Genomic DNA, 16,136 nt, shown 5'->3' with positions numbered 1-16,136 from the left:
GAGGCCACCCACCTGAGGAAGGCAGGAGGGGCCTGGGGCAGCAGGTTTGAAGGCCAGGCCTTGAGGCCACGAGGCTGGAGGAGGATGGAGACAAAGACAGGCTCTTCCTCTACTTGGTGGAGAAAGGCTGGGAGAAATATCCCCTCACTTGTTTCAGTCCAGACACTGGACAATAGTAGCCCAGCTCTGTCAGTCCCTGTGGCGGTCAACGGGAAGCAGACAGCACATGGTCCCCACCCAAATCCAAGGCCAGGCACATCCGATATCTCCTCTAAGTTGTTACATGCAGCTGCAGCTCTAAATATGCCCTCTCCGCGTCTGCCACACTTCCAGCCCTATTAATACCTTATCTTTGTGAATCCCCCGGTTTCCTCTCACAACAAGAAAGCAAACCCCACTGGAGCCAGCGCTCAGTTTGTCCACTGGGACATGGAGTCTGATGAAGCAAGTTTATTCTGGGGGTTCTGACTGTGCTCACTGAACTCCTCCCCAGAGGTCAGACTGCTGAACATCAGAAATGGGCCCTTGGGCAGAAAGTTGGCCCTGCTGTGACACCAGAGTGCATGCAGCCACCCATCTTTGGGAGCCACATGCAGACTGGCCTTGCCTGGGATTGGCCGGCAGGACCTCAAGGACACAAGGCGGTAAAATCAAACCCACTTCCCCATGGGGCTTGGGGGGAAAGGGGCTTCCCCACTACTCACAAGTAGGAAGCATATGGAACTTAACCCAAGGGAAAAGCTTCCTTTAAGGGCTGGTACAAAAGCTGCAGTCCCTGCACAGGAAACACAAACATTTCCACTCCGACAAGCGCAGCTGGCCTGTGGCCTTGAACTGGGATGGGACCTGCCACTCATATTTGATGAGAATGCCAGAAGAGGAAAATGGGTAGGGGAGAATATCCAGCTGCCACTGGTAATGACACAGAGATAAGCAGAATTTTATCTTCTGAAGATGACTCCAAGGTTAAGACTGTTTGGCATGTACACAGTACTTGAATTTTCTCTAAAAGACAAAAAAGAAAATCACAGGAACATGATTCCATAGGGGAGGAAGCATTAACTCTGACAATCCATATCAGACTGACTTCCCTTTTGTTAAAGCCAAGGACAGCTGATAGAAATGCCCTGGTCTTAGAAGGGCCTGAAAATGGGGGCCCTCAGAGAGTCTGGTCCTCCCTCCCTCCCCCCACCCCACCTTGAGTGGTAGGAGGGAGAAGAAGCCTCTAAGCTTGGTGAGCAACTCTTTCAAGTCCAAGTCTCCTCATTCTGGCCAGCACTGGACTCCTCCGTTGCACTGACTGGGGCGTGGTTTCTGCCTGCGGTGGATACCCCCGCCGCCGTGGCCTGGAGGCAGAGGAAGAGCAGCAAGCGTGGTGAGCAGGGTGGAGTGACAGAGCTGCCCAGGCCAAGGGCCCCTGGCAAGCTGCACAGCCCAAGACCAGGGCCTTCTCTGCCTTGATCGCCTCTGAGCTCCCTCCTCGGCCTCTGGGCTCCTGCACACTCACCCACTCTGTCCCTGTTCCTTTCAGGAAGCACCTGTGGGCTAGACGCTTCTTTACCGTCAGCCTCTTTATCAAAGACAATGACTGCAGCCTCCATGCTTGTGGAGCATGGAGGGACTCTTAGGTTGCTGGCTCAGAGCATCCGTGCTCCAGACCTGTGTCTGGAATTGTACGGAGAACACAGGCACCACCCATGCCCAAGTACCAACCTCGCAGGCTCCATCTGGGTAGAGATCCCAAGGCCCCCCGCATGAACACGCGTGAGGACATGTGAACCATAATTGCATGTCATGGCATCCTGGAGCATGACCATGCATGACCAAGCATCACCACACATGATTGGGAACATCCTAGACATGACCCCACACATGACCATACGTGACGACACGTGATTACCTCCTAGAGCGTGACCAGACACGTGATCATGCATGACAACACGTGATTACCTCCTAGAACATGAGCAACTCCTACCCTGCTCCTCCTTGTTCACAAGAAGACTCACTCTGCCCACAGAGGACAGACCCCAGACGCTGGGCGGTGACCCCAAGTTCTCAGGCCCCAGGGATGGGGTACAAGAGGCCTGGTGTGGAAGGAGCCGACGCTGGCAGGCACTCATTCCACAGGCTGCTGCCTCCTGGCTCCTTCCTCTGAATGTCAGCCTCTCTCCCAGATTGCCGGGCTCTCTTCTCAAGGCAGGTTAATGCTTCTCTGAAGAGAAGAGTCTTATTTCACATGCTGTAATTTTTATATGCTCTTGTATAGGTTTTTCCGAATGTTCCCCTGCTCAAAGCCTAGGTGAGGGCTTTCCAAGTTCATTTTTCATTCGTGAAGGATGTGTGGCTGGGTGACTGCACCCCAAGCCTAGGACTTCTAACTAGCAGGGCTGCTTTGGGAATCTGATTTCCAGGCTTGCGGGTGTAGCTGTATTTTTTTCTGCTCTCTGCATAGCTTTATTTTTTTTTGTATCATCAAAATGTCACTGCTGTGTTTAAAGTTTATGTCCACGGCATAATTTCTTTTATGATTTATCCTTTTAATCAGCACATCTAATGACCAACAACATGTTTACATTGTGCTCAAGTTTTCCTTAAAAGGCAACCTAGCCCGTAACTGCCTTTCACTGGCTCCTTCCCTTGCCCCTCCGGCTTCGGCCCTAAGGCCTCATCCCCACGGGGCCCTGGCAGCTGCAGCCCTGAGCCCACCTTGGGGAAGCCAGCTGAGCTCTGTCCCCACTAAGGCCACATGTACACTTAACCGTGGCACCTGGACTCCCCACAGCTCAAAGATCCAGGCTATCCCCCAGGTCCCTGTTTTGGAAGCTCTGTCAAGCCTGACAGTGGCCTTGGGCGTGATAACAACTTCCATGCTAGAAAGGGCAACAGAGCAGGCCACGAGACTTCCCCAGGGGCGAGGCTCTGTGACTTGACCAGGGAGAGGAGCTGGCCTGGCCTGGCACACCCACGCTGAGATGAACCGGCTGGCCAGGACCTTGGGACACAGGAGCAGAAGGACGGAGGCACTCTTCCCATTCACCTTCACCTCCCCGACGGCTGCCACTCCATGCCAAGCCCAGCGAGTGCTGGACATATCTGATCCCTTTGTATCTGGCACCGAATTCTTCCAAACCTGTCCCTTTTCATTTCCCCTATCCTCTGAGGCTGAGTAGAAAGGGGTGGAGAGTGCTGGCCACAGTCTCCCCTTGACCAGCTGCCCAGACAGCTCAACACCTACACTGCGACAGTGCTGGGAGTGCCTGAAGTTAAACCCTCAGTGACCACACCAAATCAGAGTACTGAACTTAGTCCATCAGTGACCACACCAAGTCGAAGCAACGCAGGCTGGGTCAGGGCTTGCACAACCAGCTCCTCTGCCTGTGGGGCTGGCTTTGTGGCAGAGGAGACTTTATAGACCTCTGTGGGCCCCTGCCCCAAGCAGACACAGGAACAACCCCAGGCTGTCACCAGAGCGGAAAACACTTTGGGTCATAAATGAAACTCTCCCTACCTTGTTCTCAGGGGCCTTTCTCCTGGAACCAGAAGGCCTCTCTGGTGGCTACTTTCTTTCTGCTCTCCCTGTTCAGTTCTGAACTGAGCTCTGAAAGTAACTGCCACCCATTTCTATCCGCAAATGCAGTCAAATGCAAGGTAGGGGTAGAGGACGCAGAGCTGGCCCTCCCGTGAACGTCAGCCAAGTCCCAAGCATAAGCCAATAGAACTAAAAGTGTGTGTGAACGACTAGCGTGCCTAGCCTGGAGACATCCTAGCTGCCACTGCATGGCTCCCCGCGTGTCGCTGACCGCACCCGTGACCCTGACAGAGACCACTCTGTCAACAGGGCTGTGACCAGTGAGAAAAGCAGCTTTTGCTCTGCTCAGAACAGCCTCTGTTTACCCAGTGTCTCAAACCACACAGGTGCAGAGCACAGGTACCAGCACGAGTCACCACAAGCTGCTGTCCACTCTCTTACTCGGACTGACCGTGAGGCTTTGCTCCTGCATTGCAGAGATAGCTGCGGTGCAGCAGCCTAAAACTAGCAGGAACCATCATGGAAGAGGATGCTTAGACCTTCTGGCAACACCTGCTGACCTCACGAGAACTGCCACACAGGTGTTGATCAGGAGAACTATGGCTCAACAGCATCCTGGGCAGAAAAGGCCAAGAGACTCCACATGCCCACTGAGGGAAGCTGAAGACAACAGTGGTGCCTGTCATTCCAACTGCGGTGGAAATCCTAAAATAGGAAGACCATGTCCCAGATGGGTACCGAGGCAGGAAAAGAGGCCCTGTCTTAAAAATAACCAGTGAAAACACCGGACTAGAGATGTGGCACAATGGTAGAGAGCCTGCTTAGGAAGTATGAAGCCCTGATTTCAAACTTAAGAATGTCTCCCCCAAAAATGCCAACTAAGAAACCAAATAAAGGGTTGTTTTCATAACTGCTTCTCACCCAAAGGACTCTATACCATATTTGATCAGAGATTTTGGCATTGTGTCACTTCCTCTGTGAGGCCCATTCCACAGCAGCAAGGTCTGCTGCCAGGCCTCAGGACAATTTGCCAACACCGTTGGCCAAGAATCTTGACCTGGTCTTCTAGCTTATGCCACTAACTATTTTCATGACAAAAGCCTTCATACTTCTGGTTCACCTCTCTCTACCTCATATATTAGAGTTCTTTTGCCCAGAAATCCAGGCCAATCTTGGTCTTTAAAGCAAGACTCACTGGCCAAAAAGCAAAATTCAGAAAAGGGCTCAAGGTGAACTCTGACCAGATGCCCCTGGATACAGGTCAGGGTTGAGCTGGGGAACCGTCTGAGCTTGCTGTGCACAAATGAACAGTCTGAGTCTGCAGTTAGAAAGTGAGGGGTCCCTTACAACCAGCAGCCCCCAAGGTATACCCCTGCAGGCCAGGAAAGTAACTTCATTCTCCCTTTGCCTCTGGTCCCGATGGGCTCCTGCTGACTTGGCCATGAAAAGTCCATCTCAAGTGCAAGGATGATACTCTTGCATAATTACTGTTGTGACACAGTCTCCCACCACAACACACTGCTTGTTTTGAAGCTGCCTTCCTGTTCCTACATCTGGGATTTCTACATCTGCTCTAATCCCAGGTCATTTTCCCGAGGCTACCTTTGCTCAGTGCCCCAGCTAACCAGTCTCCTCTCCACACTCCAGGAAGACCATCTTACAACACTGTTTAAAACACGGGACAGCTGAATGCCTGCTACTCCCATGGATGTGCCATAGAGATGTGCAGAAGGCACTGCTTTCCAGAAGGGACTGTGGTGCTGGCCTTACATCAACAGCTCTTCTAGCAAAGTTGAGTCTGGGCACACCTTTGTCATCAAAGAAGGTCACCTTTTAATCACTTCTAGTTGAGCCTGATCAAGGCAGAAATTGTTTGTGTGAATTTAGTCACCAATCGATAAGGGCAATTGTTCTTACCTGCTTCTTCCTGCACTGGAACAGTGCCTGGAGTATAGTGGGTGTACAATTATGTTCGCTGCATGCATGCATGCTTGTGTGTTTACATCTTTGGAGCCTCATCTTGAGCCAGGCACTGGTGAATCACACCTCGGATCCTAGCTACCAAGAACTCTGAGGTCTAAGGATCAAAGGTAAAAATTAACCGGGCAGAAGAAGCTCCGCAAAACCCACAAGTGGAGCTGGTGGCTCAAGTGTGGTGCAGCAGCCTTGAGCAAAAAAGCCAAGTGAAAGTGTAAGGCCCTGAGTTCAAGCCCCAGTACCCGTGCGTGCATGCATGTACACACAGAGCTTCAGCTCATTTTAAGGAATGAGGTAGTGACAGAAGAAGAAGAATCTTCAACCTTCAATTTTATTTATAAATGAAAATCCATATTACAACAATGAAGTCAATAATCATAGCAAACAATGCCCTGCTTTTCATGTTACCTACCCACTCCGGGCTTTTTATGTAGGATCACATAAGACATCTTCACATAGTCCTAGGAAGAAGTGTGCCATTAACTCTGCTTTTTGGATGTGAAGGACAGAGAGGTTAGGCACTTTGCCTCAGGTCACACAGCAACTTCCTGAATCATCAGTCCCGTCTCTGACTTCCTGTCTGTAACTATTCTATACCCCAGAAAGAGCTTCCCAATTCAACTGACAAGTGGGGAGGGGGCGTCATAATTTTCCAGTGTAATAGATATCCCACCATTATAAAACTTTTTACTTTAACTTTTATAAATCACAATCCAAAGTGTGAAGAGAAAATGAATTACCTGACTATTTTCCAACCTGAATAAGGGCCCAGTACACATGGATGGAACCCCATACAAAGCTTATATACTCTTACTTTAGTGTTTTGAGGAATTCTTAGCTTCACTTCTTTTATTTTCACTGATGTAAAAATAAATGGGCCATTGGTTATAAATTTGGCTACCAGCCTAAAACAATACCCAAAGTTATGCATGTCATAAATGATCTACTCCATAGAGGAAAAACATTATCTCATAATATATTAAAGGAGGATAACCTCCATGAGAGATGAGATAACATTTTAAAGTCCATAAGAACTAAAATTAATCATTTGTGGAACAAACTTTTACAAAATTTTTAACTGCCTGAATTTCAGGATTAAAAAAATATACAGTCTTACTATTTTCAATCATTTGGGAAAGCAAAATCTAATTCTTTTCAAGGCAGCCAGTGTCCATTTGGACTTGTTTAAGAAATTGATAAAAAGCAACTGGTGTTACCACGATGTTTACATGCAAAATGTTTGACAAAGATAAAGTCTGAGTGGGGGAGGAAGAGACCATGGCATATCCATGTAATCATGTTACCTCTCTTTATCAGCAAATATTATTGACCTTGGACTTTTAAGCTTATCCAAAATAAATCTGACCCAAGGCCTAAACTACCCATATTGAAGATTTTTCCCCTCCCATCAATGACCCATTTTCCTGCTTTGGCAACTTTATCTTAATTTTATAGACCATTTCCTGACCAAAATTTAGGAGTTATTTTAAACCACTAACCCCAAGTGGTGCTTAAAAATCTCCAGGAAATGGGTTTAGTTGTAAGAAAATGAGGGAAAAAATTCCTCATCAGCCTACTGAAGGCAGCCTGAGGAGGGGGCCAGGGTGGGCTCTGGGGCGCCGGGCACTGCGTCTGCTGGCTGTCACACCATGGTTCCACCCTCAGCAGGGGCACAGAGTCCTGCGTGCAGAGCCCAGCACAACACAGCACCTTTCTACTAAGGAAAGGCTGAACCACTGCACAAAGCAACCCACCCGTCGGCCCTTTTGATGTACACAAGTGATTCTGGAACCTCCCCCCCTCACTTCTGAGGAGGCCCCAAGGGCTGGACCCGAAATGGTCAGCAGTGCACGCCCCAGTGAGAAACAAGGCAAGGAGCCCTGGGGAGCCTGCATGAAGAGGCTCAGCTTCAGGGTGTGGGCACACGACAGTCCCAGGATGCAGGCCAGCTGACACCTGGACATCAGACGTGAAGGCACTGCCTAGGAGAAGGGACCAGATCAAGAGGGATCTGTCTGGGTCCTGGGTCCACAGTGCCAGCATCCCGGCTGGGGGTGGTGCTCAGGTGCGCCCCCTGCTGTTGACCCAGAAACCACAGGGTGTGGCAGCAAGACCTCAGGTAACCCTGGCCTGAGCTGGGCTGGGCCCCCAGACCCCCAACATCTTACCTTGCTCTGTGTTTTCTGCAGACTGCTATTCCTCTAAGAGTGCCTGGCACTAAGTGAGCACTGCTGAATTGCTTTACAAAGGGTAAGTCGTGTTACCCTCATTTGAAGGTGGAGGGGAAGGATGCAGCCCACAACACCTCTGCAAGGGGGCCGGGCACCCCTCCTCCTGGGAAGTGCTCGGACCCCTCACTGCCTCCCCAAAGACAAGCTGATCCCAGACTGTGAGATCTCTACCCTCTATCACAGAAGCAGGCTTTCCGTGTCTCCCCCCCCCCACCTCAGATCTTTAGAATGAAGATGAACCTTCTGCTCTGACCCACATTAAATGGTGGTCTCAGAGCTGCTGGTCTTTTTCCCTAATGAAATTATCGACATCGTATCAGGAAAGAAAAGCACATCATCTTCATCAGCTCCTGAAGGAAGGAAGACTAACAGTGCTCACACCCTCAACTCAGAGACAGTCCTCGGGACTGCCGCTCCACTGTGTGGCTTGAAAAAGCCTCAAATGCAATCCAAGAATAAAGCTAATTTGGAAGAAGAATCTCTTTCTTCAAGAGGAGCACTGTAAAGCTGGATGGAAATATTTCTATGCTACAAAAAAATTAGAAAGATAGCTGGAAATTTTAAAGTAGACTTTGATTTTTTATATTACAAAAATAATGTTCCCTTTATGAGAAATATTATTAGTGATGCAGTAGCCAAATCTTCTCCCACTGATTAAATTATACATTATTTTTATTTCTTCACTGAAAGTGAAGGAAAACTAACAAAATGATCGTCATTAGGTTTGTGTGTCATATGGTAAAACAGGAAATAAACACAGATACACATTCGAGGCACAGTATACCCCATGTGCTTAGGTCGCCACTCAACATCAAGAAAAGCCTCTCCTCCACAGGAATACACAGGCAAGATACCAATCCTGTCTATCTTCATCATTCCAGCAGTGGGTGTGGCCTCAAGGGAGGGCTGAGAGACTGGGAAAACACTGAGTTAAAATAGGAAATCATGGGCTTTTGCTCTTCCTAAAGAAATAAGCATCTTTCATTAATGAAGCAGAAACTCAACAAAAAAAATTTTTTTAACAGATTTGAATTAACAGATTGACTTTTCAGACATCCTGGCTTAGTTAAGACAATGTTTGTATTAATCCGCTTAACTCTCTAAGAGTGAATATACAAAGAAATTGCTTCCTTGGCAAAATGCTGGTGTTATTATAAAATGGAAGTTAGGACTGGTTCTAATTCACAACCAACAAATCTTGCTATTTACCTGAAAAGGTGAAAACACACCAAAATCCAGCTTTACTCACAAATAATGGGAATTCCTAAACTGTGAATAAGAACTGATTCCTCCACCAAGACAGGTCATTAGATAATTCTCCTTTATCAAGCAGGAGACACTCCCAACAAATACACAAAAAAGGTAAAATAGTTCTTTTCCATCTGATTCGAAGGTTGGTGTCTGCTGTCTACCTTCCCACAAAGCACGTGAGCCTTAAACTTACGTAAGTGTACATAGTATGCCTATTCAAAATCCAATCTAGCAAGGCTTCTATCATGAATATTACTAAGCCATGGAATAAACTATTTACACAAAGAGTTCAGCATAGTGTATATTTCCAAGTCATGTTTAGTCTGTGGAGGAATATCTGCCCCAAATTCCAAATTAAGGGAAACACCTTCCCTTGGCATTATTTTCTTTGTATCCTCTAATACATCTGTGTGGACAATGTAACATAATTTCCCTGAACTGGCCCCCAGCCCCTCCAGGACACCGAGGAAGTAGGGATGAGAGCAAGTAAGCTTGGCAGAAGGGCCACGATTACCAGTCATTAATTACCTGTTTCCCTCGTGCCAGCTCCTCTCCCATCAAGCACCTTACTGGACTGAGGTATCCAAACTCCTCTACCCAGCCTGATGCCATGACCAAGCCTGTGGCAGCAGAGACAGCCCACACTTCCCTGTGCCCTGCATGGCAGCTAGCTTTCCACGGATGCCACATCTACCCTCGTTTTATGCACAGTGGACCCAAGGCTCAAAAAAACTACACTGCTACTGAGTGTCAGAGCAAGGACTGAGGTTGAAGCTGGATTGTTCCACATGAACTTTAGAGGGGTTTACATGAGAAGGGTACAGACTGTCAGTAGCTTTCAGGACCTGGGGGAACAGAAACGAGCAGGGAAGAAAAGAGAGCAAGAAGACGCGGGAGCTCTGTCCTGAGAGAATGTCAAGGTGTGGGCCAGGCAGAAACAGTGGACCCACACTAGGGAGGGTATGGAAAGCTAGGGTGCCATAGTCGGGTGCTGAAGCTCGGAGGAACTATATGTTTTAAAGGACACATAGGAAGACTCTCAGCCCATCAGCAGTTAGGAATGTGTGCTAGCAGTCAGGGAAAAATGGGCTGGGAGGAGGGCAGGGCGGCCTGCAATGGAGTCCTGGAGAAGGCCTGGCTGACTCCAAGCCACAGGACTAGACCTGAGGAGCAAAGCAGGGAGAAGCGCAAGGCCTAAAATAGGAAGCATGGTCTCAGGTCTCCATAGCAGAAAAGAGCAGAGAGCACCATGAGCTAGACGGGAGAACTGGGAAGGTGGACAGGTTGGGATAAAGGGGATTAGCTGAACTCTGAACATCTAGGCTAAGTTAGAGATTAAACTCAGCTAGCTGGGGCCGAGTATCCAATGGTAACCTGAAGTTAAGTCCAAGAAGAAGGTGGATGGGGCAGGGAATGATAGGGAATCCCAGAGGTAGAGTACTAAGAGGGAGAAGCCGGCAGAACCCAGCCCAAAGGGCACACCCAGTGCTGGCTAGGGGAGGGGCAGGGCCCAGAGAATCAGAGAAAAGCCAGATCCTCCAGGACCCTCCAGGCCCAGGAGGAAGGCAAAATAATAGAAGGCAATGGCAGGGTAGACTCAACCCCAGGGCCACAGACCAGAAAATAGTAACCCAAGGTAAGCCCTCCCTACCTTCAGCTTGGAAGCCTGAAGCCTGTGGAGACAGCAAGCTTCAGGTTTCCACTACTTTGCATTGTCTGCATGAGAATGGGAGGGATTGTCTGTTGTTTTGTTCTATGGCTGACATTTTTTAATGGCTGTTAAATAATTGCAGGAAGAACAATGCTCTAATGATATTATTTTAGGCATTCTATTGTTGCTTTTGCTTACTCTATCCCAAGAGCTCAAAATACCCAACCTGCTTTAGAGACTCTTGAGTGAGGTATTAGCCTTTCTCAATTTTGGGAACAAACAGCTTGCCAAATGCACACCCAGGACAAAGCCATGACACTTTCACTTCTGGAAGTGTCTCCCTATCTGTGTGGAATTGTAGAGCATCACTCTTCACTGAATAACCCACCTTGACAGGCCCTCCTTACCAGTTCCCAGAAAATACCAACAGCCTCGTTAATGAGTAATGTAAAGTTCTATGAAGCCAGGGTAGGTTTTCTGGGTGAGTTCCTACAGCACTCCTACCTAGAATCAGCCACCCATGTTCAAGCTATCAAACCCCACGAGGACCTGAAACCTCTGGAAGGGACAGGACATAGACCAGACCTGGGTGGAGCTGCAAACTCCTTATCACTGTTCTCTTGCTGTCCCTCCCCATCTCTTTCCAAGATCAAAGGTCAGTCAGCACAGGGTTAAGGCTATACACAAGGTCATCTGGAATCCAGTGGAGAGGACTCATCATTCAACACAAAGGCTTGAGAGGTTCCTGAGCTATCACTGGGGGTCAAGGCTCCCTGACAGCTCCTATTTCTCTCTCTTCTCCCAGAAGTTTCCTCTGACTCCCCAAAGCTCTCCACAGCCCTTTCTTTCCCTTGTTGGGTTCATCTGTCTGTTTCTCCATACTTCTCACCAGCCCATGACCTTCCGGGCAGATACTGGGTGTCGTGCTCTGTTGCACAGTGAATGCCCAGCTGGGGCAGGATAGGAAGGAGGCAGCCCTTCCTGTCCTGTGGAATGAAGGAGGAAAAAGTGGGTCCATGTGAAGAAGGGGCAGATTGCCAGGGAAACTGAGGCAAGGGGTTCCAAGAGTTCCCCCAGTCATCTACTGAATAAAAGCAGATGTGAGATCTGGGGTCTCTCATCCCTACGTGCACTCACCCTGTCCATGTTTTCACACCTCTCTGAGGGCCCAGCCTGATGCACATATGCTCCTCCCTGCTCCTGTCCCTCTCAGATGCCCTTGCCCTGACCCTGTGCCATCTCAAGTACAGACAACATGAAGTTTGGAGAACACCCCCCTCCCCCATCCACCACCTCTCCCACTACGGGAAGACACAGGAAACCAGGCTGTACCTCCATTCCACATCCTCATAGAGCTGGTCCAGGCTCCCAGGAGAATCAAGTCTCACTTCCCTTGAGCAACTCTTTGTCTGGAATGACTAATGGTCACTCAGGGAGATAAGATTGCTAGGCAGGTATGGACAGACATAGCTCTTAGGAAAAAGTTCCCATTTCTTATCCTGACAGTTTGTGAAGAAGCATCATACAGAACCTGTCAGAAGAGGAAATAGAAGGCTCTAAAGATGGCAGTGTAACTGGAACAGCGCTTCTATAATCATAATTCTCAGGGCTCATGTCTGCCTCTATTTTGTGCCCTATATTTCCTTTCCTATCTAAGAGAGAATAGGTTGGGGGAAAGGAAGAGAAATAGGTTCAGCAAGAGATAAAAGCAATAGTCTGTGAATTGGGTGCTGGCTGCTCAGAGGATGAGCTTTGAGTATCCAAGTTCAAAGCCAGCCTGAGCAAAAAAAAAAAAAAAAAAAAAAAAAAAAGTCCCTCAGTCTTTTACCACCAATTAAGTAGCAAAATGATAGCCAGAAGTGCAGGTGTGTCTCAAGTGATAAAGTTTCACCCTTGAGCAAAAATAGCTAATGGACAAGTGCCCTGAACCTCAATTCAAGCCCCAATACTATTATGTGCATGCATGTACATGTACACACGTGTACACACACACACACACACACACACACACACACACACACACACAAAGGCAACAGTTGGGAAGCTCCAGCCACTAGTAAAGAAATAGTAGGATCACAGCAGACAACGTCCACTTTCACTGAGAAAAACAAAAAAAAGCCAATTCATGCCTAGCACATAGTAGGTGCTGCCCAGGTATGGAAACTGGGAAGGGTATAATTCAGGAGATCCGGAAACACGGGAATCCAAGAATTACACTACTCACTCCTGAGTTAGGACCAGAAAACTTTCCAGCATTTACTATGCAGCTGGATTTTTAAATAAATTATATTTGGCTTGGATCAACGTGGAAGTTATTTCAACACATTTTCAATACCTAACAGCTGATTTTGGAAGGAAGGAAGCAACAATGTTATTGATGGCATAAAAAGTAAGATGAATTTAAAAACCAGCTTGATTTTTTTAATAGAATCTTATATACCCACATGTCATGTATATCTTAATTGCTCCTCTCTAACTCAGCCAGGGAAAATATAATAAAATGATAATATCTGAGGTCACAGATGATCAGATACCCACATGCCAGATTTCTTGAACACTTCATGATCTTGAGGGATACAGCAAAGTGCATGGCTACCAATGTCTGGAGCTTTAAAGAATGCATCAAGGAAATTAAAATAATCTCAAACTCAACATCAGTGAGTTTGATTTATTTTCGGCAAGATCAGGAGTTTATGGGAGAGAGAAGCTCATTCTCCTGAAGTCCTGGATGTCTGATCCGGGTCAGCTCTTACAGTTGGTTAGCTCGGCTCTGCTAACATGCCAATCAGAACACCTAACTCCAAACCCTGGCTTCACAGTCTCGACCAGAACCCCCTTCTGCCTTGCCACCAGGCCTAAAATGTCTCCTCAGAAGTGGTCACTTGGTCACTGTTCCTAAACCAAAATAAAGTGTTCCCGTGCCAGCTCTTGAGGTTGCTAGAAGACAATCTTAACAACCGGAATGGTGCAGAAAGAACGGGAGGGTGGAGAATAACTTGATCGTTAATACAAATTACCAGGCCTTTCAATATCCAGGAAGAACTTCCAAGAAGCAGGCAGGCTCTTACCTATGAGACACTACATTTTATTCTAGTGTGTAGCACTTAATGAGCCATAGGCGTCCAAGAGGAGCCCCATTTTGCCAGAAAAGAAGTGAAATTCTGGAAAGAAAAAGGGGCCAAAAGGGGGGGGGTGAGCTAGATTAAGAAGTATTTTAAGAAGAAAAGGCATGTGTGGGAAAACAAGTGGCGAGGCGGGGTGGAGGAGGCCACACCTCTGGCCCGCAGGACAGCGCCTGGCTCCCCGCAGTCCATCCTCCCTCCGGAGGGCAGCTGGAAGCCAGGCCGACTGGGGCCAACAAGCGGCTCTCCAAGGCCCTTCTCCCCCAGAAACCCAGGAGAGCACCACAGTGAGGTGGCGTTTCACTCTGTTTCACACGCTAGGACACACACTAACCAAGAGCAGCGGGGACTCCGTGGCCGGGGGTCCCCACGGCCCCCCCGCTTCCGAGCCTGCCTGGGCGCGGCGAGCCCGCCGCCCGCCCGCCCGTCCGTCCCGGGAGGCTGGGACGCAGCTGTCTCCCGCGGTCCCTGCCGGAGCCGGGCAGCCCCAACCCTCCGTCTCCCACCAGAAAACGCGCGCGGGGCGAGCGCGGGCACACGTGTGCGGGGTGGGCGCGCGGGGTGCGCGTCCCGCCCGGGGCGGGGCAGGTGAAGGCGCCCGGCCGCCGCGCGCCTCGGGGTCGGGGGGCTCCGCTTCCGTGCTTTCCCCAGCCCGGGACAACTCCAGGACTCCCCGGGCCCCAGACCGTAACAAAGGAGGGTCCGAACTGCACGCGCGCCCGCAGCCCACGGCGCTCACCGGTGGGCACGGCGGCGGGCGCGCACCTGGGCGAGCGGGCGGGCGGGCGGCGCTGGACAAAGAGGCCGCGCGGGCGGCTGGGGAGGGGACCCCGCCGGGGGACTCACCTTGGCGGCGGCCCGGCTCCGCTCCTCGTGGAGCAGGAGGGCGGCGGGCAGCAGCAGCAGCCAGACGCCGAGCCGGGGCCCCATGGCGGCGCGCCCCGGGCGGCGAGGGGCGGGGGGTGGCGGGAGCCGGCGGAGACGGCGGCCGGGCTGGGCGGGCCGCGGCGGGCAGCGGGGCGCAGAGGGTCGGAGCAGGAGCGCCGAGCACCGTCCTGGGCGCGGCGGCGGCTCTGCGCCGATTGCTGCGCGCGGCCGGCCGAGCTCCCCAATTTGTTGGCGCTGCCCCCTCCCCTCGGGCCCGCGCGGGCGGCGTCTCGGAGGGGAGGACCCTGCGGCGCGGGTAAGAGGCGGCGGGAGCGCGCAGCGCCGGAATTGCAGTCGCCGCGAGCCCCGCGGCCAGCACTCGGCGCTCCGCACTCCGCCCCGGCGCCGGCCGACCGACCCACCCGGGCGGCGGGACGGGAACGCACGCGCGCGCGGCCCCCGACGCCGACCCCGAGGTGAGGGCGACCCCCGGCCGGGAAGCCGCCCCCCTTCCCGTCTGTCCCGGGGGGTCAGGTCCCCCCCACCCCACGCCGCTCGGAAGCGGGGCGCCCGCGAAGCCGGAGCCGCCGCCGCGGCGCGGAGGCCCGGCCGGCGCAGCCCCCCGCTGACCCGCTTTGTCTCCGCCTTCCAGGCCGCGCGGGACCGGACCGAGCGAGCGGAGCCGACCGGCTGGCACCATGGGCCGAGGACCGACGGCGGCGCCCGGAGCGGCCCTGCGGCGGTAAGCGAGCCCCCCGCCCCCCGCCCCGGCCGCGCGGCGTCCCCGAGGGGGCCTGGCCGGCCGAGCTCACGCCGCTCCCTCTCCCCGCAGGTGGCTGCTGCTGGGGACGGCGACCCTGTGCCTGGCCCCGGGCGTCTTGGCGGTAAGTCCCGGGCCCCGCGCCCCCCCGGGGATGGGCACTTTCTTGGGCAGGGCGGCACCTCCGTGCCCACCTGAGGGTGCGCGTGTGTCTGTGTGTCTGTCTGTGTGTCTGTCTGCCCTCCGGCTGGGCGTCTTGTGCTTGGCAAGCAGACGCCTGCCTTCTCACCTCACCGGAGCTAACAATTAAAACGTGGCCCCGGGCGCCCTTTGCTTTCCTCGGGGCGCGCCCGGGTCTGCAGAGATTGTCAGCCACCGGGCCGGGGTGGCCGGGCCGCGCCAAGACCGTCCCCTCACCCGGCACTTGGTGGCCGGAGACCAGTGCGCACGGGACTCTTGGGGGCTTAAAAGGGGGGATCTGGAGACCTGGGCGGGGCAAAGAAGACCGAACACCGTGCATGAACAACCGGAGAGAAACTTGGGAGCCACGAGTGGGAGGGACCGGAGACCCCACGGCAGCCCCCAGCGTCCTGGAGGCTGGCGCTGCCTCTGACTGGGGATTGCATTGTTGTGTGGTCACAGCTACCACTGAGCTGAGTGAGGAGTGAAAATCCAGGGCACAGCTAGGTATTCTGTCCCCCACCCCCCGTGTTTACCTGGGTGCCCAGGTGGGCCTTCAAGGGTTTGC

At 51.7% G+C, this 16,136-nt stretch overlaps 2 protein-coding genes across 2 annotated transcripts in view; one reads left to right on the top strand and one right to left on the bottom strand.

Annotated features, from left to right (window-relative positions):
• Col4a1 (collagen type IV alpha 1 chain) overlaps positions 1 to 14,838 on the bottom strand; it is a 118,083-nt gene extending 103,245 nt beyond the window's left edge. The window contains exon 1 of the mRNA XM_090341883.1: positions 14,608 to 14,838. Within this exon, the coding sequence (XP_090198009.1) occupies positions 14,608 to 14,691 (84 nt within the window). The 5' untranslated portion in view covers positions 14,692 to 14,838. The remainder of the gene's footprint in view (positions 1 to 14,607) is intronic.
• A 186-nt stretch (positions 14,839 to 15,024) lies between these two features.
• The window catches only part of Col4a2 (collagen type IV alpha 2 chain), a 131,278-nt gene continuing 130,166 nt past the window's right edge, over positions 15,025 to 16,136 (top strand). Inside the window, exons 1-3 of the mRNA XM_090341884.1 lie at positions 15,025 to 15,104; positions 15,281 to 15,370; positions 15,461 to 15,512. Of these exons, the coding sequence (XP_090198010.1) occupies positions 15,327 to 15,370; positions 15,461 to 15,512 (96 nt within the window). The 5' untranslated portion in view covers positions 15,025 to 15,104; positions 15,281 to 15,326. The remainder of the gene's footprint in view (positions 15,105 to 15,280; positions 15,371 to 15,460; positions 15,513 to 16,136) is intronic.

The sequence above is a fragment of the Megascapheus bottae genome, chromosome 11, assembly GCF_031878675.1.
Source record: "Megascapheus bottae isolate mThoBot1 chromosome 11, mThoBot2.hap1, whole genome shotgun sequence".
Classification (NCBI taxonomy): domain Eukaryota; kingdom Metazoa; phylum Chordata; class Mammalia; order Rodentia; family Geomyidae; genus Megascapheus; species Megascapheus bottae.
This window is presented reverse-complemented; position numbering and strand designations above follow the sequence as displayed.